General features: G+C 47.0%; 1 protein-coding gene across 2 annotated transcripts in view; it reads left to right on the top strand.

Annotated features, from left to right (window-relative positions):
- The first annotated feature begins 2,320 nt into the window (after positions 1–2,320).
- The window catches only part of LOC145361440 (cell division cycle and apoptosis regulator protein 1-like), a 59,616-nt gene continuing 34,317 nt past the window's right edge, over positions 2,321–27,619 (top strand). The window contains exons 1-8 of one of the 2 annotated variants that reach the window (XM_080217249.1): positions 2,321–2,417; positions 8,843–8,959; positions 10,224–10,294; positions 12,296–12,405; positions 12,830–12,944; positions 17,152–17,287; positions 21,079–21,202; positions 22,150–22,290. In XM_080217249.1, the coding sequence (XP_080073375.1) occupies positions 8,923–8,959; positions 10,224–10,294; positions 12,296–12,405; positions 12,830–12,944; positions 17,152–17,287; positions 21,079–21,202; positions 22,150–22,290 (734 nt within the window). In that variant the 5' untranslated portion in view covers positions 2,321–2,417; positions 8,843–8,922. The remainder of the gene's footprint in view (positions 2,418–8,842; positions 8,960–10,223; positions 10,295–12,295; positions 12,406–12,829; positions 12,945–17,151; positions 17,288–21,078; positions 21,203–22,149; positions 22,291–27,619) is intronic. The other variant, XM_080217250.1, reaches the window with a different exon arrangement.

Genomic DNA, 27,619 nt, shown 5'->3' with positions numbered 1-27,619 from the left:
TGCTGATAACACCAAGATTGGTGGAACGGCAAATTGTGCGGAGGGTGTGGAAAGTCTGCAGAAGGATCTAGGTAGGTTGGGCGAATGGACCAGGAACTGGCAAATGGAATTTAATGTTGGCAAGTGTGAAGTTGTCCACTTCCACTTCGGTAGGAATAATGGTAGGAAGGATTATTACTTACATGGTGAAAAACTGCAGCATGCAGCGGTGCAGAGGGACCTCGGGGTCCTTGCGCATGAGTCGCAAAAACCCAGCCTGCAGGTACAGCAGGTGGTCAGGAAGGCGAATGGGATGCTGGCCTTCATAGCGAGGGGGATTGAATATAAAAGTAGGGAGGTCTTGCTGCAACTGTACAGGGCACTAGTGAGGCCACAGCTGGAGTACTGTGTGCAGTTTTGGTCGCCGCACTTATGCAAGGATATTTTGGCCTTGGAGGGAATGCAGAGGAGGTTCACTAGGCTGATACCGGAGTTGAGGGGGTTGAACTATGAGGAGAGGCTGAATAAACGAGGCTTGTACTCGTTAGAGTTTAGAAGAATGAGGGGAGATCTCATTGAGACATATAAGATGATGAATGGGATGGACAGGATGGAGGTGGAGAGGCTCTTCCTGCTCAGAAAGGACAGTAGAACTAGAGGGCACAGCCTCAAGATAAAGGGGGGGCAGTTTAGAACGGAGTTGAGGAGGAACTTCTTCACTCAAAGGGTGGTGAATCTCTGGAAATCTCTGCCCGTCGAAGTGGTGGAGACTGCCTTGCTAAATATATTTAAGACGCGGGTTGATAGGTTTTTGATAGGCAAGGGGATTAAGGGTTATGGGGAGAGGGCGGGAAGGTGGAAATGAGACACGACAGATCAGCCATGATCTTATTGAATGGCGGGGCAGGCTCGAAGGGCTAGATGGCCTGCTCCCGCTCCTATTTCTTGTGTTCTTTTGTTCTTAAACTCCACACAGACTATCACCCAAGGCTGGAATTGAACCCAAGTCCTAACGCTGTGATGCAGCAATGCTAATGTCGAACTGTTCTATTCAGCGTAATTGTTTCACAGAACAAAAAATGATCTGAGCTAGTTTATTAATTCCTTACAAGTGGAAATCTGCAACTTCTTCCCCCATTGAGGCAAGGGGTCAATTAAAAACTTCAAAAGTGAGATTTCTGCATTTTTGTTGGGTTGGGTGTACAAAAAGATATGGAACCAAGAAAATTAAACAGAGTTAACACCAGATTAACAATGATTTAATTGAATGCTGGCTGAACAGCTTCCTCCTGTTCTTCAGGAGCTACTTAATTCCTGCAACCTTTTGCAACTGGTGCACTTGGACGCCCAGATCCCTCTGAATCTCACAGCCCTGAAATATCTCAGATTGTGGAATTGAGTGGATGTTGCTGAGAAGAAATGGAGAGCATGTCTGTGATTGTGCAGGATGGAAATCAAGAATGTTAGAAGAAGCAGGAATGCAAACCCTACTGTAATTTGAAATCGTGAGACAAACAGTTCAATAAAAGTTGTCTAAAAATCATGAGTTGCTATTTTATTGTAATCTTTACCATTGTAGACCGACAGTTGGTTTATAATCCTCATTTGTAACTTCTTTAACCTCGAATAGGTTAGCGGTCATTGCAAAAACGACTTTGTTGAAAATACTTAACTTTTTTTACCATTTCAAAAATATGCAAATGTTCAAATTAGGAGCAGGAATATGCCACCTAGCCCCTTAGATTTCCTCCACTATTCAATAAGACCCCACACAGACAATGACTGAGGTTGGAATCGAACCCAGGTCCTGGTGCTGTAAGCAGGGAACAATGTGCCACCATGCCGGCCCAGATCCTTCTGAGTATCAGGTCCCTTAAATGTCTCAGAGTTGATTTCAAAAGGAAATTGGGTGGGCACGAACTTGCAGGGGGCAGTGGGACTGACTGGATTGCTCTGCAAGAAGGCAGCACATATTTAATGGCTGAATGGTCTTCTGTGCCAGAAATCAGTGACTATTATCTGGCCCAGCTGATGGAATATAGAAATTCTCAGAAGGCTGGTTCTCATTCATCCAGGGTTCTCATTTATCCTGGGAACACATCTATTGATCAAATTGAGCAGTTTCTTCATTGCTCAAGTGAATTGCACTGTAAATGTTAAGCGTTAAGATATTTGTGAGCACGTACATGTTCGTTATTGGCAGTGTAATTATTACTTTGTGTTATTGATTTACAAACAGCAACATTTTCCAGCTGACACCGTGCAATGCTGCCAAGCGCCGCCGGGTGGAGATGCTGTGGGAGGGCTCGGTGGCTCTGGTCCTCCGGCCGGTGGAGGCGCTGCAACGTCAGGTCCCGCTTGGCGCTCCGCGCACTCCTCGGTCTTGGCAGAGTCCTCCGGCAGGAGCGGGCGACGAGTGAGGCGGCGGATCGGCTCCGGTAGGTGTCCTGGGCTCCAGGCCGAGGCCCGGCGGATAGGCAGGCCGAGACGGCTTCACTCGGAGCCGGGCGCTGCGGGGGCCGCTGGAAGCCTCGGCGCCGCAGCAGCAGCAGCAGCAGCAGCCCCGTGCCTGGGGGAAAAGGGCGCGGGAAGTGGGCAGCGCCGGGGCCTAAAGCCCGAGGCCTTTGAGCCTCGGAGCCCGGAACAAAAACACAGAACCGGCTGCGTCCCAGAGCCACAAAGACCGAGTGACCCGCGGCCCCCCCACCACCCCCCCCACTCATCCCCTCACCCCCCCCACTCATCCCCCCACTCATCCCCCCACTCACCCCCCCCACTCATCCCCCCACCCCCCCCCACTCATCCCCCCCACTCATCCCCCCCACTCAACCCCCCACCCCCCCCACTCAACCCCCCACCCCCCCCACTCAACCCCCCATCCCCCCACCCCCCCCACTCATCCCCCCCACCCCCCCCCCCACTCATCCCCCCCCACTCAACCCCCCACCCCCCCCACTCAACCCCCCACCCCCCCCACTCAACCCCCCACCCCCCCCCACTCAACCCCCCACCCCCTCCACTCAACCCCCCACCCCCCCCCACTCAACCCCCCACCCCCCCCCACTCAACCCCCCACCCCCCCCCACTCAACCCCCCACCCCCCCCCACTCAACCCCCCACCCCCCCCACTCACCTCACCCCACCCGCTCACCCCCACCCCCCCCACCCGCTCACCCCCACCCCCCCCACCCGCTCACCCCCACCCCGCTCACCCCCACCCACCCGCTCACCCCCACCCCCCCCCACCCGCTCACCCCCACCCCCCCCCACCCGCTCACCCCCACCCCCCCTCACCCCCACCCCCCCCTCACCCCCACCCCCCCCCACCCGCTCACCCCCACCCCCCCCACCCGCTCACCCCCACCCCCACCCACCCGCTCACCCCCACCCCCACCCACCCGCTCACCCCCACCCCCACCCACCCGCTCACCCCCACCCCCCCCACTCGCTCACCCCCACCCCCCCCACCCGCTCACCCCCCCCACCCGCTCACCCCCCCCACCCGCTCACCCCCCCCCACCCGCTCACCCCCCCCCCACCCGCTCACCCCCCCACCCCACCCGCTCACCCCCCCCACCCCACCCGCTCACCCCCCCCACCCCACCCGCTCACCCCCCCCACCCCACCCGCTCACCCCCACCCCACCCGCTCACCCCCACCCCACCCGCTCACCCCCACCCCACCCGCTCACCCCCAACACCCCCCACTCATCCCCCCACCCCAACTCACCTCACCCCCTCACCCCACCCCCACCCCCTCACCCCACCCCCACACCCCACCCCCACTCCCCCTGCCCCACCCCACTCCCCTGCCCCACCCCACTCCCCCGCCCCTGCCCCACCTCACTCCCCCGCCCCTGCCCCACCTCACTCCCCCGCCCCTGCCCCACCTCACTCCCCCGCCCCTGCCCCACCTCACTCCCCCGCCCCTGCCCCACCTCACTCCCCCGCCCCTGCCCCACCCCACTCCCCCGCCCCTGCCCCACCCCACTCCCCCTGCCCCACCCCACTCCCCCTGCCCCACCCCACTCCCCCTGCCCCACCCCACTCCCCCTGCCCCACCCCACTCCCCCTGCCCCACCCCCCTCCCCTGCCCCACCCCCTGCCCTGCCCCACTCCCCCCGCCCCTGCCCCGCCCCACTCCCCCCGCCCCGCCCCACTCCCCCCGCCCCGCCCCACTCGCCCCGCCCCACTCGCCCCGCCCCACTCGCCCCACTCCCCCCCGCCCCTACCCCACTAGGAGCAGTTTTACTAGGAGCAGTTTTTCTCAGCTCTGCGTTTTGCCTCCTGGGCATAGAACAGGCCCAACACTCGCTCATCTTCATTAACCAGCCTCCCACTTCCATCACCTCTCTACCCAGTCTGGCTTTGTGCTCTTCTCCACTTGCTTTACAATTCACCTGCACCATCCACCCTCCTGTCTCTTCATTTTCTCCAGTCAAGCGTGGATAATCAGTTTGGTTGGCGGTAAGGCGTCATAACAAAGGGAATGAGTTACTGATGGGAGGAGTTGGTTTTCAGACCCACAGCTACATTGCAGGACAGTATAAATCCAAAATATCACAGGGCTTGGAAGAAAGGTCCTGCCATCATCTTGGAAAATTTTGATCTTCTTATAGTCTGGACAAATAAAATGGCAAAGAGACTCTGGAGGATGAATTCGGAGTTTAGTCAGGAGAGTTTCTCTGAGTAATATGTTCCAGAATCAACCAGGGAAAAGCTATTTTCGACCTGCCAGTTGGGAATGAGATGGGATTAATTAATCGCTTAAGTGAAGAATTCTCTAGTAAGCGTAGTGGTTAGCGCTACTGCAGGGACTTGGGTTCAATTCTGGTCTTGAGTGACGATGTGGAGTTTGCAGATTCTCCCTATGTCTGTGTGGGATTCCTCCCACACTCCAAAGATGTGCAGGTTAAGTGGATTGGCCATGCTAAATTGTTCCTTTGTCTGGAAGATTAGTAGGGTAACTATGTGGAGTTTAAGGGATAGGCCGGGGTGAGATCTTCAGTGGTAGTCATGATGTGGAGATTGTCAGTGCAGACTTGATTGCCCAAATGCACTGTCGTGATTCTAGAACCGTGATCTCAATTTTACATTCAGCTTGAGTGAGAGAAGTGTGGGTTTTCATGTTAAGTCAAGGCATGCATGTGAAGAGAGTTTGCTGAAGTGGAATAGGAAATCGGTTAAAAGGTAAGGCACAGTAGCAGATAGTTGAGGGGATGTTTCATTATTAGTCACAAGTAGGCTTAGATTAACACGGTAATGAAGTCACTGTGAAAATCTCCACATCCAGTGCCTGTTTGGGTACCCTGAGGGAGAATTTAATATGGCCAATACATCTAACTGGCTCATCTTTTGGACTGTTAGAGGAAACCTGAACAACCAGAGGAAACCCACACAGACACAGGGAGAACATGCAGACTCCACAGACAGTGACCCAAGCCAGGCTTCAAACCCAAGTCCTTGGCGCTGTGATGCAACAGTGCTGACCACAGTGCCACTGTGCTGCCCCTTCATAGCTCTAAACAAAAAAAAAATTCCAATAGGAAAGAAACAATGATAAGAATGCACCATCTGTTGCTAACTAAGGAAGTTAAGGATGATATCAAATTGAAAGATAAGATGTACAATGCTGGAACGATTATGTGCCACAGTTAAAGTCAGAAGTCTAAACACCAGTTGAAAGTCCAACAGGTTTATTTGGTATCACAAACTTTGGGAACACTGCTCCTTCATCAGGTGAGTGTCCAAATAATCCTGCTAGACTTCAACCTGGTGTTGCGAGACTTCTGACTGTGCACACCCCAGTCCAATGCCGGCATCTACACATCACAGTTAAAGTCAGCGCACAAGAAGGTGATGAGGTTGCTATATTAGCATGGCTGGAAGAGTGGCCAACGAACATGAAGCAGAGTGTCAGGATAAATGGGTCATTTTCAGGTTGGCAGATTGTAACTGGTGGAGTGCACCATGGATTGGTGCTGGGCCCTCAACTAATTATCCATATCATAAGTACATAAGAAATAGGAGCAGGAGTAGGCCATCTAGCCCTTCGAGCCTGCCCCGCCATTCAATAAGATCATGGCTGATCTGTCGTGGCTCAGTTCCACATTCCCGCCCTCTCCCCGTAACCCTTAATCCGCTCGCTTATCAAAAACCCATCAACCCGCGTCTTAAAAATATTTAGTGAGGCAGCCTCCACCACTTCAACGGGCAGAGAATTCCAGAGATTCACCACCCTTTGAGTGAAGAAGTTCTTCCTCAACTCCGTTCTAAACCGCCCCCCCTTTATCTTGAGGCTGTGCCCCCTAGTCCTACTGTCCTTTCTGAGCGGGAAGAGTCTCTCCTCCTCTATCCTATCCATCCCATTCATCATCTTATATGTCTCAATGAGATCTCCCCTCATTCTTCTAAACTCTAACGAGTACAAGCCTAGTTTATTCAGCCTCTCCTCATAGTTCAACCCCCTCAACTCCGGTATCAGCCTAGTAAACCTCCTCTGCACTCCCTCCAAGGCCAAAATATCCTTGTGTATCCATGACTATTGTAGCCAAGTATGAGGATACAAAGCTAGATGGGAAAGCAGGGCGTGAGAAGGATGCAGAGAGTCTTCAAAAGGAACAAGATAGACCGAGTGCGGACAAATATTTGGTAGATGGAATTTAATGTGTGAAAATATGAGATTACTTGAGGAGGAATATACATCACAGAAGGTTGACTTGGCTGATTCCTGGGGTGTAAGTTGTCTTGTGAGGAAAGATTGGGCCTTTTCTCATTGGAGTCCAGAATGATGAGAGGTGATCTTACTGAAGCATGGCAGTTACTGAGGGGATGTGACTGGGTTAGACACTGAGAGGATGCTTCCTTTGGTGGGGGGGGGGGGTCTAGAACTAAGGGGGCACAGTTTCAGAATAAGGGGCCACCCATTTAATACAACAACAAGGAGTTTTATCTCTGAAGATCTGTAGTCTTTGGATCACTCAGCAGTGTCGGCTGGGTCATTCAAAGCTGCAGTAGATGTACTTTTGATCTACAAGGGAGTCCGTGGTTATTGACAGGAGAGTGAAGTTCCAGCCATGATCAGAGTAACTGTGATCTTATTGGCTGTTGGAGCTGGCTGAATGGACCAAATACCCTGTTCCTGCACCTATTGCTGCTGATCTTTTGGTTCCCCCCACCTTTCACTGTTATTCTAATGTACTTAACTTGCACTTGAAACATCTCCTCCTTAAAAATGACCCACTGTTCTTTCTTTGTGAGCCTTTGGTTGTATTTTAATCTGGCTAGATTCCCTGTCATCCCATTCCTTGTTCTTTCCATCTCTTGTAACTAAGTGTTTCCCCCACTGGCACTTCTGAGATCTAGGGTTAGAAAGTTTATCTGAATGCTTTTCAGAATTCTTTCTCTCTCCTTATCCTTTTCTCAAACACTATGCCTGTATATTTGGGAATCAGAGTTCCCAATATCATCCTACATAGTTTGTGCACCTCTATGATTTCTCCGCAGATTTGTTTCTCTCACTCACTATTTGGAAGCCTATGGAATATCCCCAGTTGTGTGATCATTCACTTTTTGGGTACTCACTCGAACGAAATGGATTCTGTCCTGACCTCTCAAGGACATCATCTCTCTTCCACACCATCTCACTTTCTTCCTTCATGTTTTCTAACCACTTTCTATCCATCAGTGTAAAGTATCAGTCCTCCCCATTTTTAGTCATGTTTCCATACAGCTATTTATGCTTGGAACTCACCAGCCTGATTCAACTTTACATACATAAAAATCTAAACCTGTCTTGTATCCCTCAAAGACTTCCTTTATTTGTAGCTGTCCAAAATAGGGCTACTCCCATCTCCAGTACTGTTAAATACTGTTACTCGTTTATAAACCTTATTTCTGATTTCTGTTTTTACAAGCTGATACACACCCCCTGACAGTTTGAGCGGAAGCCTCCTCAGCCAAGCTGATGAACCTCTGTGCAACAACATTGGTCCCAGTCTTGTTGAAAATGCCTAGACTGGTCCCAATGCCCCAAAAATCTGAAGTCCTTCCTCTTCAAGCCACACATTGATCCTCAGTGTTTTCCTGTCTCAGTGTCACTGCTACATGGCACTGGGGATAGTCCAGAGCTTATGTTATTTGAGGTCCCACTCTTTAAATTTCTTCCTATCTTCAGGGAGATCCCAGACTATTTTTGAAGTTGTGACATGCTAGAGGCCTCTTGTGGGCTTCAAGTCTTTTTGTGAGTAAGGAAATGGACCTTGCCGCAGATGTCCTGAAGCTCCATGTTGGTCCATTATGAGGTAGTGATTGTGACAGGGTTCTTGCTGCTTTTTTGAGCAGGATGGCTGGGGTCTGGCTGGCTCTGGTGGACACACAAGGATGTCAAGTGTCCTCCTGGCCATACCTGTGACCCTGTACCCTATGCTTGACTCATGATGGCTCTACTTTGCACTGTGGGTAAACAGAAACATCTCCCTCCCTGGCAGGGAAGTTTCTGTTTCCTTGAACACTGCAATTTCTCTGCCCTGTCTGTCCAGCAGTTGGATGATTGCCTTTGTGTCTCAGAGGGAAACCATGTAGATGTGTTCAAGGGTATGATTAGACACAGGGAAGGTCCAGATGCCATTGTGCTTGTTGCTACATTCTCCCAGCGAACATCCCTGAAATGTAAACTTCAGAGTTTGGATAAGATGAGCACAGCTCTGTTTCTTCTCTTTCATCGTAATTGACGAATGAGCAGTCCTGCACCAAGTGAATTGCGGTGCCCTTCAAGCTGGGACATATTGGTAATTGTTGAAGAAACTGAGTGTGAGATCCAGGTTCGTGTGTGTGAACTGTCTGTAATTACTTTTATCTCTCAGGTGACTGTCAGCTGAATCAGACACAAGTTTCAGAAGGACAACATTGTATTCTTAGTTGGTGAAGAGACAAGACCGAATCCATGTGGGGCAATCAGTTTCAGTCTGCGGCCAAGGCAGGTATGTATTCATTGAGTGAGTCTGCTGTTCTATGAACTGATGTTAGCATTCTCAATTCACCATCTCAAAACATTTCTCCCACTTGCAAAACCAATCCATTCCTACTTTTTTGCAAGTAAGGAAATGGCCTTGCTGCAGATGTCCTGAAGCTCCATGTTGATCCATTATAGGGTGGTGATTGTGACAGGGTTCTCATTTCACATTCATTATTTACGTCTGAGCTTGCCTACCCTTCAACTTCAGCCCTGCTCCTCGTAGCACACCGCCCTGCCTCTTCCTGCCTGGGCATTGGGTTTTTTTTAACTTAAGAGCTGTACCCTCCTGTCCTCAGCACCCCCCACCACTGTCCTCCCCCTTATGGCCTCTGGATCCCCCTCTGCCATCACGTGCATTGTTACTGCTGTAATCTGTTCCTATTGTGTTCTTCCGGATGTGATGCCCTGTTCTACATGGCGGATTGACTGCTTCTGTGTATGTTTCCACGACAGACAGTCATTAACTATAGATACCAGATGGTGGCCCAAGAAAATTGCCAGAAGAGGGTGGCACGGTCGCACAGTGGTCAGCACTGCTGCTTCACAGCTCCACAGATGTGGGTTTGATTCCTGGCTTGGGTCACTGTCTGTGTGGAGTTTGCACGTTCTCCTTGTGACTGCGTGGGTTTTCTCTGGGTGCTCTGGTTTCATCCCACAGTCCAAAGATGTGCGGGTTAAGTTGATTGGCCATGCTAAAATTGCCCTTAATGTCCTGAGATGCATAGGTTAGAGGGGTTAGTGGGTAAATATGTAGGGGTAAGGCTTGGGTGGAATTGTGGTCAGTGCAGATCGATGGGCTGAATGGCCTCTTTCTGTACTGTGGGGTTTCTATCATTCTATGATTTCAATGAGGATAAGAAATAGGAGCAGGAGTAGACCACTCTGCCCCTCAATCCTGCTCTGCCATTCAAGAAGATCATAACTGATTTGATTCTGGCTTTAACTCTGCTGCCTTTCTCCATCGCTCTGGTTCAATTAGTAGATTCTCTCTCATGGTGTGGACTCTTGAGTTATTCAATAAAATCACAAACAACGACACTGGATTATCCAAAGGGAAGCTCTTCACATGGTGTTGTGTGGACCAATTTACACGAGTGTGAATATGACGCAGTTTCTGGAGAGAATGGTGGATAATGAAGTGACTGGTTTTTGTACACAGCCCCTACCCACAGTTTGTGTATTAACTTTACAGTTGTAAGCAAGATTGAAGCCTATGTTTCTTCCTGTAGGTGTCCATGGCGGCCAACAACAATCGCTGCTGGGACCTGGGCCACCATCCCTCCAACAGGCATTGCTACAGGTAACCACAGCACAAGGGACACATTATTGTCACACTGGGGGCGCTGAAAGTGAGTGCAGTTACTCTGAGATGTAGGGGAATGGTGGGGAATATTGTCACTGAGGTGGAGGGGAATGGAGGGAGTTTTGGGCTATTTCTGGCATTTTTTGAATGAAGTTGAACGACTGCATGAGGCTGCATTAGAAAGGTGTTCAGATGGCTGAACCCTGGAATTGCTGAGTTGCCTGATGTGTACTGCATACAGATTAAATATGGAGTGAAGGAGTCCACTGTTTGATCAAAAGATTTGACTTCTCACTTGAACATCACTCTGTCTTTATACTTTCTCGATTATTATGATGAGCTTCTAGTTTTGGGGAGTAGACCTCTTCCCATTTCAGATATTTGGTCTTCACATCAACTTCCTGGTAAAATAGCTTTCTGATAATGATGTTAGCCTGGAACGAGGGTACTTAAACCTGATTTCTACATGTTTTCATGCAATTCCTTATTTCCTGTTGGTCTGTGTTTTTAACTTCCTACTTTTGTCTTTGAGCTTGCAAGTTCCTGACAGATGCTGACTAACCTGTTGTGTTTCCTTTTCATAAGGATGTAGATCTTGTTATCTTCACTGTGCCAGGTACTGAAGTCTTATTAAAGTTCTTGCTGAGGAACAGAATTAAACTCGATCCTTGAATTCAGGCAACAATTCACTCAAAGCACGCAGCTCCCAGATAATTTGCAAATTAATGATCATTGCATTAAAGCATGATAACTAGACAGAATTTGATGTTTTCATTGACTCATGGTCCTGCCACTCTAGCCCTGCCTCAGCTCATCTGCTGCTGAAATAGTTATCCATACCATCATTAACTCCGGGCTCAACTATTGCAGCACTTATCCAGCTTCCCATCTTTCGACTTATGAACTGCAGCTCATCCAAGCCTGTACTGCATCCTGACTTTGTTTTAAAACTTAGGACCCCTCCTCCCAAAGCCTTACCCCTGTGTCATCTCTCCGACTTTATCTAGCTCCTTTATTTCTGGCCACTTGTCTCTTCTCTACTCCTGTTCACCCACCAGGGGCAATGTCTTAAGCTACCTAGACCTAATACTCTGGAATTCCCCTCCTTAAACCTCTTAGCTTTCTATTTTTGAAGATCCTCCTTAGTATCTCCCTCTTCTGTCTCAGCCTGTCTTGACATCAGTCACACTCTGATAACAATCTTGTCAAACATCTTGGAGCATTTTACCATGTTACAAGTGTTAAATGAATGCAAGTTGTTATGAAGAAGTTGCATTCAGTTTTGCGCTGTCAAATCATCAGGACATAGTGAAGAACTTCAGAGTCAATGAATTGCTTCTTGGTGCAGTCTCTGTTTTTACAATACAGCAAACCATTTGTGGGCGGCAAGATGTCACAACACAGATTACATGAACAATGAGCTGAAGTGTTTTATGGTCATGTTATTTAATGGAATAAATCTTGGCTGGGGCACAGGAAGAACTCTTGTGCTGTTATTTGGTTGGTGGAGTTGGAACCTTTATACCCATCTGAATGCACATGATGATTTTCGGTTTCATCTCAGAACTGAACAGCGTAGATCTTGACCGAATGTCCACTCCTCATCAGCCTTGTGTTCATTAAGTTGTGTATTTTTGGGCTTGTCCTTAGCAGTGATAAGAAGAATTAACAGCAGTGCTTGTCAAGGGAGTCTTCATGGATAGATAAGACTTGATGTTGTATCCCTGAGAAATTATAAACTTGAAAACTACAAAAGCTGGGTTGTCAGGTGAGAGCAAGATGAGTGACTCAGTTGGAATGTCTTTGCAGTTTAACATCTGGCTGACACTTGAACAGTGTGCTTCCACTGAAGAATGATTGTGGAATTTTGCCACAGAGTTTTGGAGAATGGAGGAGGGGGTCATGTTGAAGTAGAACGTGTTTTGTGGTGTACTTCTCCTGCTGGAGATTTGTTGTCCCTTGTAGTAACATTGACACTGGTTCTGTTGCTGTTGGCAGGGCCATGGGCAGGCGGGCCAGTCGCAGAAGCAGCGTGTGTTCACGGGAGTAGTCACAAGTCTTCACGATTACTTTGGGTTCATTGATGAGGAAGTGTTATTCCATCTAAAGTAAGTGATCCGCGAACCAGTAGACAGTGCACCAATAGAGGCCTATGTTAATTCTTGCCCTGTCTGATTCTGAGCCATTCACATGACAGTGGCTCAGACAGTGTAGTCTGAACTACAGTTTGCCCCACTGCCTTAGGTTAAAGTGGAGAATCTGCCCCCTTCCCCCACCACCCCCACCGAATTCCCTGCACCTGATGGTTCAAACAGGCAGTGCACCAAGGGTTAAGTTGGTAATGCACACCATTATCAACTAACTCAAATGAGGAATGATCAGTTTGGCCAGGTGCTAGAGGCCTATATTCCCGGTAGGCTGTGCCCCATTCCCATTTGGGAAAATCCCAACCGTCTCCGACGTACGCTGACGGTATTGAGCAGTGAAAGTAGCATGTGGAAGAGTTCTGATTTCTGTGTCTTTGTATTGCAGTGTGGTGAAGGGACGGATGCCCCAGGCTGGGGAGCGAGTGCTGGTGAAAGCTGTGTACAACCCCAGTCACTCAGTGAAGTGGAATGCACTGAAAGTCCAGGTGCAGCCAACACAGGTACAGGCACTAGAGTAGCACTGAGGGAGGGATTCACCTGAGTCAGTGAAAGGCAGGCAAGCATAGGGTAACAATTGCAGTGTCTACTCCTGGGTCAGCCTCCCCGTGTTGTGAGATGGGGTTTGTGCCAGAGACTGCAAACTGGGAAGCAGGGTTTGACACTGAAGTTTCCAACAGTCCTCCTCCCTAACAGCCTTTCTGAGCGCTGCCTCTGGTCTCTGAGCTCCCCCAAGGGAACCTGGTCTAGCAGTGTACTTGGTCTCTCCCTTTTCTTTGGACAAGTAAAATACTGAGAGAAAATCTTCTGGAATACACTCTTGGAACGCTCTATGATTTATATTCTTATCCCAGTCTATATTTGGATTATTAATGTCTCGTATTATAAATACTGTATAATTTTTGCATGTCTCCATAATTTCTTTGCAACTTTGTATCTTTACATCCTTCCCACGAGCAGATGACAAAGTCCACGTCAAGCAGTGTAATTGCACATTTTTTGTTGCTGAACTCCAACTAAGCTATTTTTGTCCTTGACTGTCCAAGTCCCAATTACATTCTTTAATACTGCTTTCATCTCCAAATCTTTAAGTCCAAGGGATGATAGCTGACAACTGATTTAGCCTTTCACTGTCAGATCTGGCTGAAATAAAAGCAAAATACTGACAATGCTGGACTCTGAAACAAAAACAGAAAATGCTGGAAAATCTCAGCAGACCCAACAGCATCCATGAAGAGAGAATAGACCAGCGTTTCGAGTCTGGATGACCTTTTGCTGGTTTCTGAGTTCCCTCCTTGTGCTCTGACAAAGGGTCATCTAGACTCGAAACGTTGGCTGTGTTCCCTCCCCGCAGATGTTGTCAGACCCGCTGAGATTTTCCAGCATTTTGTGTTTTTGCATCCACTACTATTGGACCCTGTAATCATCTGCTAAAATTGCTCATCATCATCTTGGAGTGCGCAGATAACCCCTGGATTCTTTTCTCTCCTGTAAACTGTGGTCCCAATCCCCCCTCAACTGACCTTGCCATCTTCACCTCCAGCACATAGTGCCAGGAGATCGTGAATTTCTTAAACACTGAGATTGAGGCCATCTGATCAGTTAGTTGCCTATACTGTCACCCTTCCCTCAGATCTTTCTCTGATTTGTCTTCTGCCCCTTCCTGCTGCTCTCTTTGAGATATTCTAGAGATGATGCATTGCAGCAACTCTGCAACATTGCTTCAGCAGTTCCTGCCAAGTTTGCGTCCTCTTCTACTGAGAAGAACATGGGCAGCAGACACAAACGCAACCAGTTGCAGCTTCCTTTCCAAACCACTCACCCAGATTGCTTCAGACCAATTCCATCCATCTCCCTGGTGACGGTCGGAAGTTGAAATAGTCTTTGGCACCTTGATATTTGATCTGAATAGCGCTTCTGAGCATCACGAGGACCAGCTCTTTCCACCTCTGGAATATCACTTGGTGTTTGCCCTTGTCATAGAGTCACAGAGGTTTACAGCATGGAAACAGGCCCTTCTGCCCAACATATCCGTGAAAACCTCTAAGCTAATGCCAGTTGCCCCCATTTGGTCCACATCTCTCTACACCCATCATACCGATGTAATTATCCAAACGCTTTTTAAAAGATAAAATTGTACCCGCCTCTTCTACTACCTCTGGTAGCTTGTCCATTTGTGTGAAAAAATTGTCCCCCTGGACATTTTATATCTCTCCCCTCTGAGCTTAAGCCTTTGACCTCTAGTTTTAGACTCCCCTACCTTTGGGAAAAGATATTGACTATCTGTCTTGTCTATGCCCCTCATTATTTTATAGACCTCTATAAGGTCATCCCTCAGCTCCTACACTCCATAGAAAAGAGTTCCAGTGTATTCAGCCTCTCCTTATAACTCAATCCATCAAGTCCTGTAGCATCCTAGTAAATCTTTTCTGCATTTTTTCCAGTTTAATAATATCCTTCCTATAATAGGGTGAGCAGAATTGCACACAGTATTCCAAGTGTGGCCTTATCTTGTACAAGTTCAGCAAGATGTCCCAATTCCTGTATTCAGTATTCTGAGCGACGAAAGCAAGCATGCTGAACGCCTTCTTCACCACTCTGTCCACCTGTGACTCCACTTTCAAGGAGCTATGAACATGTACCCCTTGATCTCTTCGCTCTGTAACTCTCCCCAACGCCCTACCATTAACTGAGTAAGTCCTGCCCTGGTTCAGTCTACCAAAATGCATTACCTCGCATTTGTCTAAATTAAACTCCATCTGCCATTCGTCAGCCCACTGGCCCGATTGATCAAGATCGCGTTACAATTCGAGATAACTTTCTTCACTGTCCACAATGCTACCAATCCTGCTATCATCTGCAAACTTAGTAACCATGCCTCTTATATTCTCATCTAAATCATTAATATAAATGACAAATAACAGTGGGCCCAGCACTGATCCCTGAGGCACACCGCTGGTCACAGGCCTTCAGCTGTTGCTGGAACTCTTGACAGTTCCAATGTGTACCTGGCCGGTGTCTCTCATTCTTCTCTCTGTTAACTCAAGGTCTCCACTTTTAATTGTTCCCCATTGATGACTGCCATCTGTTGCCAAGGCCTCAAGCTCTGTAACGTTCTGCCTGTCTAACTTGCTGCCCTCCTTTCAAACATTCCTTAAAATCTACCTCTTTGGTCAAGTCTTTATATCTCCTTATTTAACTCGGTGTTATACTAGGTTTTATAATGCTGCTGTGTGACACATTGGGATGTTTTATTGAATTGAAGATGTGATATAAATGTAATTCATATGGATGGAGGTCATTGAAGTTGTGTGAAAATATATAAAACAGGATATTTGGTGCTGATGCTGTGAGACTCACCAATCAGTAGTGTCTGCTTTCTGTTGGGTGCTGATCAGCTGTACTGCTCTTTCCATCTGATTCTGCTGTTGTGGTTTCATCACTGCATTGGCTGCAAGAGTCCCTGGGACAGCAGTCTTCCCCGGCATGGAAACCCCCGCCCTCTACAGCTGCTTCCTCTTGCACCGCCCTGAGTCTGCCTGACATTTTCAGCTCTAGGGATGCTTGCTATGCTTGAATCTGCAGGAGGACTTGTGTCTAACCCATGAAGGACTGCGAAATGTGTTTTCCAAACAACTTGCTACATTGCAGTTTTAGTCTCCTTTTCTGAGGAAGGATGTCCTTGCTCTTTGGGCTGTCCGGAGGGCGTTGTCATGGAGCTGGGCTGGCCGGAGGGCGTTGCCATGGAGCTGGAGGGGGTGTGCCGGGAGCTGGAGCCGGGGGCTCCGGGGAGCGGAGACTGGGAAAGGTTCCTGGAGATCGGCGGCATTCGCATCCACCGCCTGCTGCGGCCGGAGTCGTGCCTTTATGAATATAAGATCTATGGAACGTTTCCTGATTATAGTCCAGAGCTCTATGTGGATATGTACATGGATCTGGAGTATAGGAAGCAATGGGATAGTTACGTGAAAGAACTTTACGAGCAGGACTGTGATGGACAGAAAGTGATTTACTGGGAAGTCAAATACCCGTTTCTTTTGGCCAACCGCGATTACGTTTACATTCGTGAGCGGCATGACTCTTGAGGGAGTGCAGTGAAGGTTTATCAGGCTGATTGTGGGGATGGTGGGGCTGATTAGAGGAAAGATTGACTAGGTTTGGATTGTTTTCAGTGGAGTTCAGACGAATGAGGGGGGAAATCTCATAGAGATTATAAAATTCTGACAGGGCGAGACAGAGTAGATGCAGTGAAGAATTCCCGATGGTAGGGTGAGTCCAGAATCAGGGTCACATTCTGAGGATTCTGGGTAGACCATTTAGGACAGGTGAGGAGACATTTCTTCACCCAAAGAGAGGCGAGACTGGGGAATTCATTACCACAGGAAGTCGTTGATGCCAAACGTTTAACGTATTCAAGAGGCGGCTGAATAGAGCACTTGGTGTGAATGGGATCAAAGGTTATGGGGACAAAGCAGGATTAGCCTATTAAGTTGGACCATCAGCCATGATTGTAATAAATAGTGGAGCAGGCTCGAAGGGCCAAATAGCCTCATCCTGCTTCTGTCTTCTGTGTTTCTATTGTGCAGACACTGAATCTCTGCTCTGCCATCACTACCCCATTTAATTGTTTGAGATTTCACAGATTGTAGAAGTTGACGGTTTGGAAAGCCTTCCTGATATTGACTACTTTTGTTATATTATTTTTTGCAGAGCCCGTCACACATGTTGTCTGGTCAGAAGCAAGGCATCCTTGGAGCAAAACCCCAGCCACAGCCACTACTCCAAGCTCCACGCATTCCTTCCTTATTATCCTCTCAGCCACTGCTTTCCCAGCTCCCTCACAAACGTGAGTACGAACAGGAATGTACTGTTTTATTCACTGGAGTCAGGAAGCCAATAAAACAACAACTTAGACCTCGGTATTTGAGCCTCATTCTTGAATCAGAACTGTTTTCCCTGTTAGTCCCAGCCACAGACACCAATCCCTTCACAAACTCCCCTAGAATTATTTGATGTTTTTGAACATAGAAGCTAAAGCACAGAAACAGGACTTCAACCCAGACAGTTTGTCATATTTACCCCTATATTGTTCAGAAGTCCCAGTCATTCCTGAAATGTTCGTATCCTTTTTCCGCTTCGCAATCTAGGCTTGAATATTGGCACAATTTCAACCACTAACTTTGGGAGTGAATCTCAAAGCCTCATGTTCCTGCACTCTCTCCTAAATCTTTCAGGTTTAATTTTGTGTCTATGGCCACATTGCTCTGGAGTCACATGTAGGCCAAATCGCGTAAAGGCAGCAGATTTCCTTCCCTAAACAAGGGAGGGAATCTATGGTTGGAGTCAGAGGAAATGGGTGAGGTATTAAATGAGTACTTTGTGTCAGTATTCACCAGAGAGAAGGACGAGGTGATTGATGAGTCTGGGAAAGGATGTGTAGATAGTTTAAGTCATGTTGAGATTAAAAAGGAAGAGGTATTACGGTTCTAGAGAAACTTTAAGGTAGACAAGTCCCCAGGGCCTGATAGGATATAGCCCAGAAAGAAGCAAGGGAAGAAATTGCTGAGACCTTGAGAAAAATCTTTGTATCCTCACTGGCTAAAGGGGGGGTCCCAGAGGATTGGAGAAGAGTGAATATTGTCCCTTTGTTTAAGAAGGGTAGCAAGAATAATCCAGGTAAATACAGGCCAGTGAGCCTTATATCAGTGGTAGGGAAATTATTGGAGAGATTTCTTCGAGACAGGATTTATTCCCACTTGGAAATAGGTGAACGTATTCGTGAGAGGCAAAATGGTTTTGTGAAGGGGAGGTCGTGTCTCACAAACTTAGTGGAGTTTTTTGAAGAAGTGATGAAGATGATTGATGGTAGGGCAGTGGATATTGTCTACATGGACTTCAGTAAGGCACTTGACAAGGTCCCTCATGCAGACTGGTACAGAAGGTGAAGTTGCATGGGTTCGGAGGTGAAGCTGGCAAGGTGAATACAAAACTGGCTCGGTCAAAGAAGACAGAAGGGAGCAGTGGAAGGGTGTGTTTCTGGATGGGGGGCTGTGACAAGTGGTGTTCCTCAGGGATCAGTGCTGGGACCTTTGCTGTTTGTAATGTGCACAAATGATTTGGAGGAAAATGTAGTTGATTTGATTAGTAAGTTTGCGGACGACACCAAGGTTGGTGGATTTGCAGATAGTGATGAGGATCATCAGAGGATACAGCAGGATATTGATCAGTGGGAGACTTGGGCAGAGAGATGGCAGGTGGAGTTTGATCCAGACAAATGTGAGGTAATGCATTTTGCAAGTCTAATATAGATAGGAAATATACAGTAAATGGCAGAACCCTTAAGAATATTGATAGGCAAAGGGATCTGGATGTACAGGTACACAGGTCACCGAAAGTGACAATGCAGGTGGAGAAGGTAGTCAAGAAGGTATACAGCATACTTGCCTTCGTTGGCCAGGACATTGAGTTTAAAAATTGGCAAGTCATGTTGCCACTTTATAGAACCTTAGTTAGGCCGCACTTGGAATATAGTGTTCAATTCTGGTCGCCACACTACCAGAAGGAAGTGGAGGCTTTGCAGAGGGGACAGGAAAGATATAGCAGGATGTTGTCTGGTATGGAGGGCATTAGCGATGAGGAGAGGTTGGAGAAACTTGATTTGTTTTCACTGGAGTAACAAAGGTTGATGGGAGACCTGATAGAAGTCGATAAAATTATGAGAGACATGGACAGAGTGGATAGTCAGAAGCTTTTTCCCAGGGTGGAAGAGTCAATTATAGGGGGCACAGGTTTAAGGTGTGAGGGGCAAGGTTTAAAGGAGATGTATGAGGCAGATTTTTTACAGAGTGGTGGGTGCCTGGGACTTGTTGCCAGGGGAGGTAGTGGAAGCAGATACGGTTGTGACTTTTAAGGGCCATCTTGACAAGTCCGTGAATAGGATGGGAATAGAGGGATATGGTCCCCAGAAGGGTAGGGGGTTTTAGTAAAGTCAGGCAGCGTGGTTGGTGCAGGCTTGGAGGGCTGAAGTTCCTGTGTTGTAATTTTCTTTGTTCTTTGTAAAGGACGTTAGTGAACCAGATGGGTTTTTAGAACAATTGACGATTATTTCAGAGTCACCATTAGATAAGCGTTTAATTGCAGATTTATTAATTCAATTAGCTGTCATGGTGGAGTTTGAACCCTGAACGTCTGGATTACTTGTCCAGTGACATCACCACTAAATACTGATAGCATTGTTTTTGTCCATCTTACTTTTTCTTTGTGATTCATCAGAACAAGTAGACGTGAACTGATTTAATTTATCATTGTCGTGTGTATTAGCATTCAGCGGAAAGTATTGTTTCTTGGCGCGACACAGACACAGCATACTGTTGATAGAGAAGGAAAGGAGAGAGTGTAGATTTAGTGTTACGGTCAAGGCTAGGATGTAGAGACAGATCAACTTAATGCAAGGTAAGTCCATTCAAAAGCCTGACAGCAGCAGGGAAGAAACTGGTCTTGAGTTGATTGGTATGTGACGTCAGACTTTTGTATTTTTTACCCGATGGAAGAATCCTAGTGATTTTGTTGTGTCGTGTCTAAAGCCTGTGTCAGGGCAGAACATTGTTTGAACTGAGGTTGCAGGGCTTATGGCCTCATTTGAGGTCACATCAGGATTTTCTTCTCAGCACAAGGGGCTGCCTCACATTTGGATTCAGTTCTCGGAATGTGAGCTGAGAAAAAAAACTTTCAGCAATGAGCATGCTATTGGGTTGGTGGTTGAAAGGATAGGAATAGGATGGGGGAGAAAGTGATTCCAAGTATTGATGGAGTGCAGATTCAAAACCAGCATTGGACTGATCAGCCTCATTTTATAATTTTATTTTATAAAGTTCCTATATTTATATCTGTACATTTCTCTGTCCTTGCATGGCACTTTTGCATCACCTCACACTTGCCAACACTAAACTTCACCTGAAGCCCATTTCCCCCTTTGTTGATCTCCTTTATGTCATTGAAAGTGGAGAATCCTGTGACCCATGTACAGAGCTCCTCACTCGCTCTTGCCAGGCTCTTTGGATGGAATTTCTGATTAAGATGCTGACAAAGTGAGGGAAAAGAGAGCTCAAATCGGAGTTCCAGGTTACGGCGCTCACCCAGGTCACCCTTCATCCATCATCCAATCCTGGTAGAATTCCTTCTTCACCCAGCCTGAGCAGCTGAAGGTCTGTTGTTGAATCAGAGATAGGTGTTGATTCATGAAGTTAAAGTCCTACAAATAAAATGGATTGAGGGTTGGTTGAGTTTTTCAATCCTGTGTGTTTCACAAATGTGTTTTTGAATTTGAGCGCTGTTGGCAAGACCAGCACTCATTGCCCTCAAACAGGTGCTGGTGAGCCACCTTTGCTTCACAACCATAGTCCATTTGGATGCATCTATGGGTGCATCCAGAATGATGTTAGGAAGCAACTTGCAGTATTTGGAACCAGTGATGATGAAGGAACGGTGCTTTAGTTCCAAATCAGTATGGAATGAGGTTTTACAATACTACCACTTGATGTGCTTGTTGTCGTACCCTGGCCTGTGTCTTTCTGTTTGAAGAAATTTATTTTCTCTCTCTCTCTCTCTTTTTCTTTCTTCCCCCCACCCTGCCCCCAGCTGGTTTGCTGCAGCCTTTGGTTCACTTGGGCCCGCATGCCCAGCTTGGCCGTAGGCTGGATTTAGGACTGCGGTCAATGGGAAGGAATGGACGAATGGACATTGGCCGGAGAGGTGACAGAAGGTAGGAGCCTCTATTTCCTTAGATGAGATAGTGAGTGTGTGTGCTGATTTGAAAGAACTTGCTTCTTTTGATAGATGTAATTTGATGATTTTTCAATCATAGAATCCCTACAGTGCAGAAGGTGGCCATTCAGCCCATCGAGCCGACTCCGACCACAATCCCACCCAGGACCAATTCCTGTAACTTCACGTATTTACCCTGTTAGTCCCCCTGACACAAGGGGCAATTTACCATAGCCAATCAACCTGATGCGCACATCATCGGACTGATGAGAGGGCATTCTCCAAAATGGCACCCTCTCTTGCTCTGACTGGTTGGGAAATATTGAGACACCAATGGATTGAGCTTCCTCTAACTGCTGTGAATTGGCTGTTGTGGATTAGCTTGGGCAGGGACAACCTGCTGCCCTTTCAGCTATTAGAACAAGCTCTTGCTTTGCATTAGGTGTCTCTCAGAGCATCGTGGCCTAGAGTTTGGCTGTGTTCCAGATTGAGCTGGTCACCACAAGGATTTCCACTCAGCAAGCACCTCCTCTTCAAAGGAATCTAACAACATTTGGACTTGCCCTGACAATTAGTGTCCAGTTCAACACAGCATTGCTTTAAAAGGTGTTTGTGGTGGCACCTGGTGACTATCCTTTTCCAAACATAGTCCTGAGCCATGAGCTCCTGTCCTTTGTCCCAGACCCGATTGATGAACTGCAATCCCTAGCCCCAGACCAGAAATGTCATTGAAAGTCTTGTTGCGCGCCTGAGCTCAGACAGTGTTTGGATGACATGGCATTTATTCTGCTGCAATTAATTTTGGAGGGAATGTCCTTAAACTTGGATGCCGTAGACTCAAGATGTTTATTTAGATTTTCATGTTGCCCTGAGGAGCTATTCAATTTTACACATCAGAATCTCTCACTGTCTTTCTGTTATTTTTTTTCCCTGTCTGTCAAACAGAGACAATTACAAGCGTATGGGCGGTCAGGGAAGCTCTCATAAACGGTACCAGGATATGGCATCAGGGGAAGGACCAGCAAAAAAGGCACGGCATTACATCCCTTCGTACAATGTGCAGTATGCCCGCTTCTCTCTCAACAGGTACTGGCTCTTTCAATACCAGTATGCTTGTAGAATCGCAATGGCTGATGGCATTAGAAACACTTGTGTTAGGAAGCAGAGGTAATTTTCAGTGATCCAAGTTTGTGTTGGAAATTAAAAATAAAGTACAGATTTAAGTGGGTCGAATTTAGTATTTCTGTGTGATGAACAAAAAGCAGTATAGCACAGGAACAGGCCGTTTGGCCCACCAACTCTATGCCGACACAGATGCCTCTCTAATCTACTATTTTCTTGCCTCTATTCCCTGCCTACTCATGTATCTATCCAAATGCCTCTTGAACGTTGTTATGGAATCCGCTTCCACCACCACCTCCGGAAGAATGTTCCAAGCATTCACCACCTTCTGTATGAAAAACTTGCCCCTAATATCCCTTTTAAACATCTCCCTCTCAATTTCAACCTATGCTTCCGAGTAATCACAGAGGTTTACAGCATGGAAACAGGCTGCTCAGCCCAACTTGTCCATGCGTCCTTTTTTTAAAACCCTTAAACTAACCGTTAAACTAACGGTTAGTTTAACGTCTGTAGTTGGAAAAATGCTCGAATCCGTCATCAAAGAAGAAATAACGAGGCACCGAGAAAAGAATGGTTTGATAGAGCAGATGCAGCACGGATTCGTTCAGGGGAAGTCGTGTTTGACAGATTTATTGGGTTTCTGTGAGGATGTGACTCGTGCGGTAGACAAAGGGGAACCACTGGATGTGGTGTTTTTAGATTTCCAAAAGGCGTTTGATAAGGTGCCTCATAAAAGGTTGCTACAGAAGGTTAGGGTGCACGGAGTTGGGGGTAAGGTGTTTGCGTGGATAGAGGATTGGTTGTCAAATAGGAGGCAGAGAGTTGGTATCAATGGGTGCTATTCTGGTTGGCGGTTGGTGACTAGTGGAGTGCCGCAGGGATCGGTGCTGGGGCCTCAGCTATTTACCATTTATATAGATGATCTGGAGGAGGGGGCTGAGTGTAGGATGACGAAATTTGCTGATGACACGAAGATGAGTGGAAAAGCAAATTGCGTGGAACGTGTGGAAAGTCTGCAGAGGGATCCGGATAGGTGAAGCGAGTGGGCGAGGACCTGGCAGATGGAGTATAATGTCAACAAGTGTGAGGTTATCCACTTTGGCAGAAATAATTGGAGGAGGGATTATTGTTTAAAAGGCGAAAAGCTGCAGCATGCTACGGTGCAGAGGGACCTGGGGGTCCTTGTGCATGAGTCGTAAAAACCCAGTCTGTGGGTGCAGCAGGTGATCAGGAAGGCGAATGGAATGTTGGCCTTTACAGCGAAGGGGATAGAATATAAAAGTAGGGAGGTCTTGCTGCAACCGTACAGGGTACTGGTGAGGCTGCAGCTAGAGTACTGTGTGCAGTTTTGGTCGCCACACTTGCGCAAGGATATATTGGCCTTGGAGGGAGTGCAGAGGAGGTTCACTCGGCTGATAGCGGAGATGAGGGGGTTGGACGATGAAGAGAGACTAAATAGACAGTCTGTATTCGTTGGAGTTGAGAAGGATGAGGGGGATCTTATAGAGATGTATAAGATAATGAAGGGGATGGATCAGGTAGAGGTAGAGAGATTCTTCCCACTTAGAAAGGATAGCAGGACTATAGGGCACAGCCTCAAGATAGCGGGGGGGGGCACCGCCGCGGCGGTCAGAGTGCCAAATCCGAACCACTGGACCACCAGGGAAGCGAAGCCAGGGTAGATTGGTTTTTGAGAGACAAGGGAATTAAGGGTTATGGGGAGAAAGCAGGAAAGTGGAAGTGATCCACTTCAGATCAGCCATGATCTGATTGAATGGTGGGGCAGGCTTGAAGGGCTCGATGGCCTACTCCTGCTCCTATTTCTTATGTTCTTATAATCCCAATTGCCCGCACTTGGCCCATAATTGATCCTTCGATCCTGGGAAAAACACTCTGGTGATCCAAGCCTGTTATATTCTTGTAAACCTCTATCATGTCCCCCGTCATCCTCCAACGCTCCAATGAAAACAATCCCAAGTTTGTTCAATTTTGCTTCATAGTCCATATCCTCCAAATCACTCGGGACGAAATAGAAAGGGTTGAGAGCTTCAAATTTTTACTTGCCCTGTCCTGGTCCTCCCTTGCCAACACGATCGTTACGAAAGCTCACCAACGCTTTTACTTTCTGAGAAGACTGAGGAAATTTGGCATGTAGTTATTACTTTCAGCAAGTTTTACAGATGCACCATGGAAAGCATTCTTTTTGGAGGTATCACAGCTTGGTCTGGCTCCCACTCTTCCCCAGACTGCAAGGAACTACAAAACGTCGTGAATGTAGCCCAATCCATCACGCAAACCAGCCTCCCATCCACTGACCCTGTCTACACTTCCTGCTGCCTCAGCAAAGCAGCCAGCATAATTAAGGACCCCACACACCCCAGACATTCTCTCTTCCACCTTTTTCCGTTGGGAAAATTATACAAAAGTACCAACCCTCTCAAGAACAGTTTCTTCCCTGCTGTTGTCTTAGCTTGCATTAAGTTGATCTTTCTCAACACCCGAGCTATGACTAAACTGCATCCTGCACTCCCTTGTTTCCTTCTCTATGAACGGTATGTTTTGTCCATACAGCACGTAAGAAACAATACTTTTCACTGTATGTGACAATAATAAATCCAATCAAATCAAACCAGGCAAAATCCTGGTAAATCTCTCCTGCATCCTTTCCAAGGCATCAGCATCCTTCTGGTCGTGTGGCGACCAGAATTGTATGCATTACTCCAGATGCGGCCTTCTATCTTCTGCAGCTGGAACATGATTTTCCAACTCTTATACTCAGTCCCCCAGCCAATGAAGGCCAGCATGTGAAACGCCTTCTTGGCCACCTTGTCCAATTGAGTTGCTACTTCCAGGGAACTATGGATCTGCATGCCTAGATCCCTCTGTGTGCTAATATTTCTAAGGACTCTACCATTTACTTGATGCTTTCTTTATGCAGTAAATCTTCCAAATCACATCACCTCACATTGGTCCAGATTAAATTCCATCTCCCATCTTTGGGCCCAGGTCTCCAGCTGATTTATAACCTGCTGTATCCTCTAACAATCCTCCTCACGATCTGTTACTCCCCCAATTTTTTTATTATCTGTAAATTTACTAATGAGACCTATATTTTCCTCCAAATCATTTATGTATATATTAGAAACCACAGAGGCCCCAGCACTGATCCTTGTGGAACACCGTTTGTCACAACCTCCAATTAGAAAAGTCCTCTTCCATTGCTCGTCTCTGTTTTCTATGTCCAAGCCAGTTTTGTATCCATCTTACCAGCTCCCCTCGGATCCCATATGACTTCACCTTCTGTATCAGCCTGCTATGAGAAACATATCGAAGGCTTTACCAAAGTCCATGGAAACAACATTCACTGCCCTGCCTTGGTCAATTTTTTTGTCACTTCATCAAAGAATTTAATCAAGTTTGTTCACAAGACCATGCTGCCCATTCTGTCAGGTGTGAGTACATCCTGTTCCTAAGAATTTTCTCTGATAATTTCCCCACCATTGATGTAAGACTCTCATGCCCATAATTTCCCAGTTTGTCTCTTCTGACCTTCTTAAACAGAGGAACAATGTTAGCTACTCTCTAATCCTCTGGTACCTTCTTTGTAGCGAAAGAGGATACAAAGATTTGGGCAAAGGCCTAAGCAATTACTTCCCTCATTTCTCTCATATCTGGCCCTGGGGACTGAGTCACCTTAATGTTTTTCAAAACCTCCAATACCTCCACCCTTTTTATCTCAACATGTCCTGGAATTTAAGAAAGGGTAAATCTCCAGTTGGGTTAATGTTAAAGGTGTTTACATGTACGGGTTCTTTTTGTTTCATTTGCAGTTGTGTTTCTGTGGTGCTTTGAGAGTTTGTGGCATGAAAAGTAAGAGCTTGGAGAAAGAATGAGCTATTGCAAAGCAACCGGGGGCCACTTCAGGAAATGCAATACATTGTGGTTGTGTTTTAACTGAACTGAAGGCAGTTGGAGCTAAGTCTGAAAGTTTATTTATTCGTCACAAGTAGACTACATTATCACTGCAATGAAGTTACTGTGAAAATCCCCTAGTTGCCATACTCTGGCACCTGTTTAGGTACACTGAAGGAGAATTTAGCATGGCCAATGTACCTAACCAGCGTGTCTTTCACACACTGGGAGGAAACTGGAGCACCCAGAGAAAACCTACGTGGACATGGGGAGAACATGCAAACTCTGCACAGGCGGTGACGGAAACCAGTAATCAAACTGGGAGCAAAATCTTTATGGTGGGACAATAGAGGAACAGTGGAGGACTTACAAAGCGATTTTTGACAGTGCTCAGCAAAAGTATATACCAGTGATAAAGAAGGAAGGAAAAGAGATAATCAGCTATGGATATCTCAGGAAATAAAGGAGACAATCTAATTGGAAGAAAATGCATACAAAGTGGCAAAGGTAAGTGGGAAACTCGAGGTTAGAAAATCTTGAAAGGTTAACAGAAAGCCACAAAAAAACTATCAGGAAAAATAAGATGGATTCTGAGAGTAAACTAGCTCAGGATATAAAAACAGATGGCAACAGTTTCTATAAATATATAAAGCAAAAAAGAGTGGCGAAAGTAAACATCGGCCTTTTAGAGGGCGAGAAAGGGGATGTAATAACTGGAAATAAGAAAATGGCTGAGGCATTGAACAGGAAGATGCAAATAACTTGCCAAAAATTGATGACAGGAAGGCTATGGCAGGTGAGGACCTAGAAACTATCATTATCATGAAAGAGGTAGTGTTGAGCAAGTTAATGGGGCTCAGGGTAGACAAATCTCCTGGTCCTGATGGAATGCGTCCCAGCATTCGCTGGACTCTGGGGTGGTTCCCGCAGACTGGAAAACAGCAAATATGGTGCCACTATTTAAAAAAGAGCTAGACAAAAGACGGGTAACTATAGGCCAGTTAGCTTAACTTCTGTAGTACGGAAAATGCTTGAATCTATCATCTTGGAAGAAATAGTGAGACATCTGGATACAGACTCATAGTCACAGAAGTTTACAGCATGAGGAAACAGGCCCCTCGGCCCAACTTGTCCGTGCCATCCTTTTTAAAACCCCTAAGCTAATCCCAATTGCTTGCATTTGGCCCATATCCCCCTACACCCAATCGTACCCATGTAACTATCGAAATGCTTTTTAAAAGACAAAATTGTACCTGCCTCTACTACTACTTCTGGCAGTTTGTTCCAGAGACTCACCACCCTCTGTGTGAAAAAATTGCCCCTCTGGACACTTTTGTATCTATCCCCTCTTGATTCAAACCTATGCCCTCTAGTTTCAGAT

The sequence above is a fragment of the Carcharhinus amblyrhynchos genome, chromosome 34, assembly GCF_965287045.1.
Source record: "Carcharhinus amblyrhynchos chromosome 34, sCarAmb.v2.hapA, whole genome shotgun sequence".
Lineage (NCBI taxonomy): Eukaryota > Metazoa > Chordata > Chondrichthyes > Carcharhiniformes > Carcharhinidae > Carcharhinus > Carcharhinus amblyrhynchos.
The sequence above is the reverse complement of the archived record's forward strand: the minus strand, read 5'-3'. Positions and strand labels throughout refer to the sequence as shown.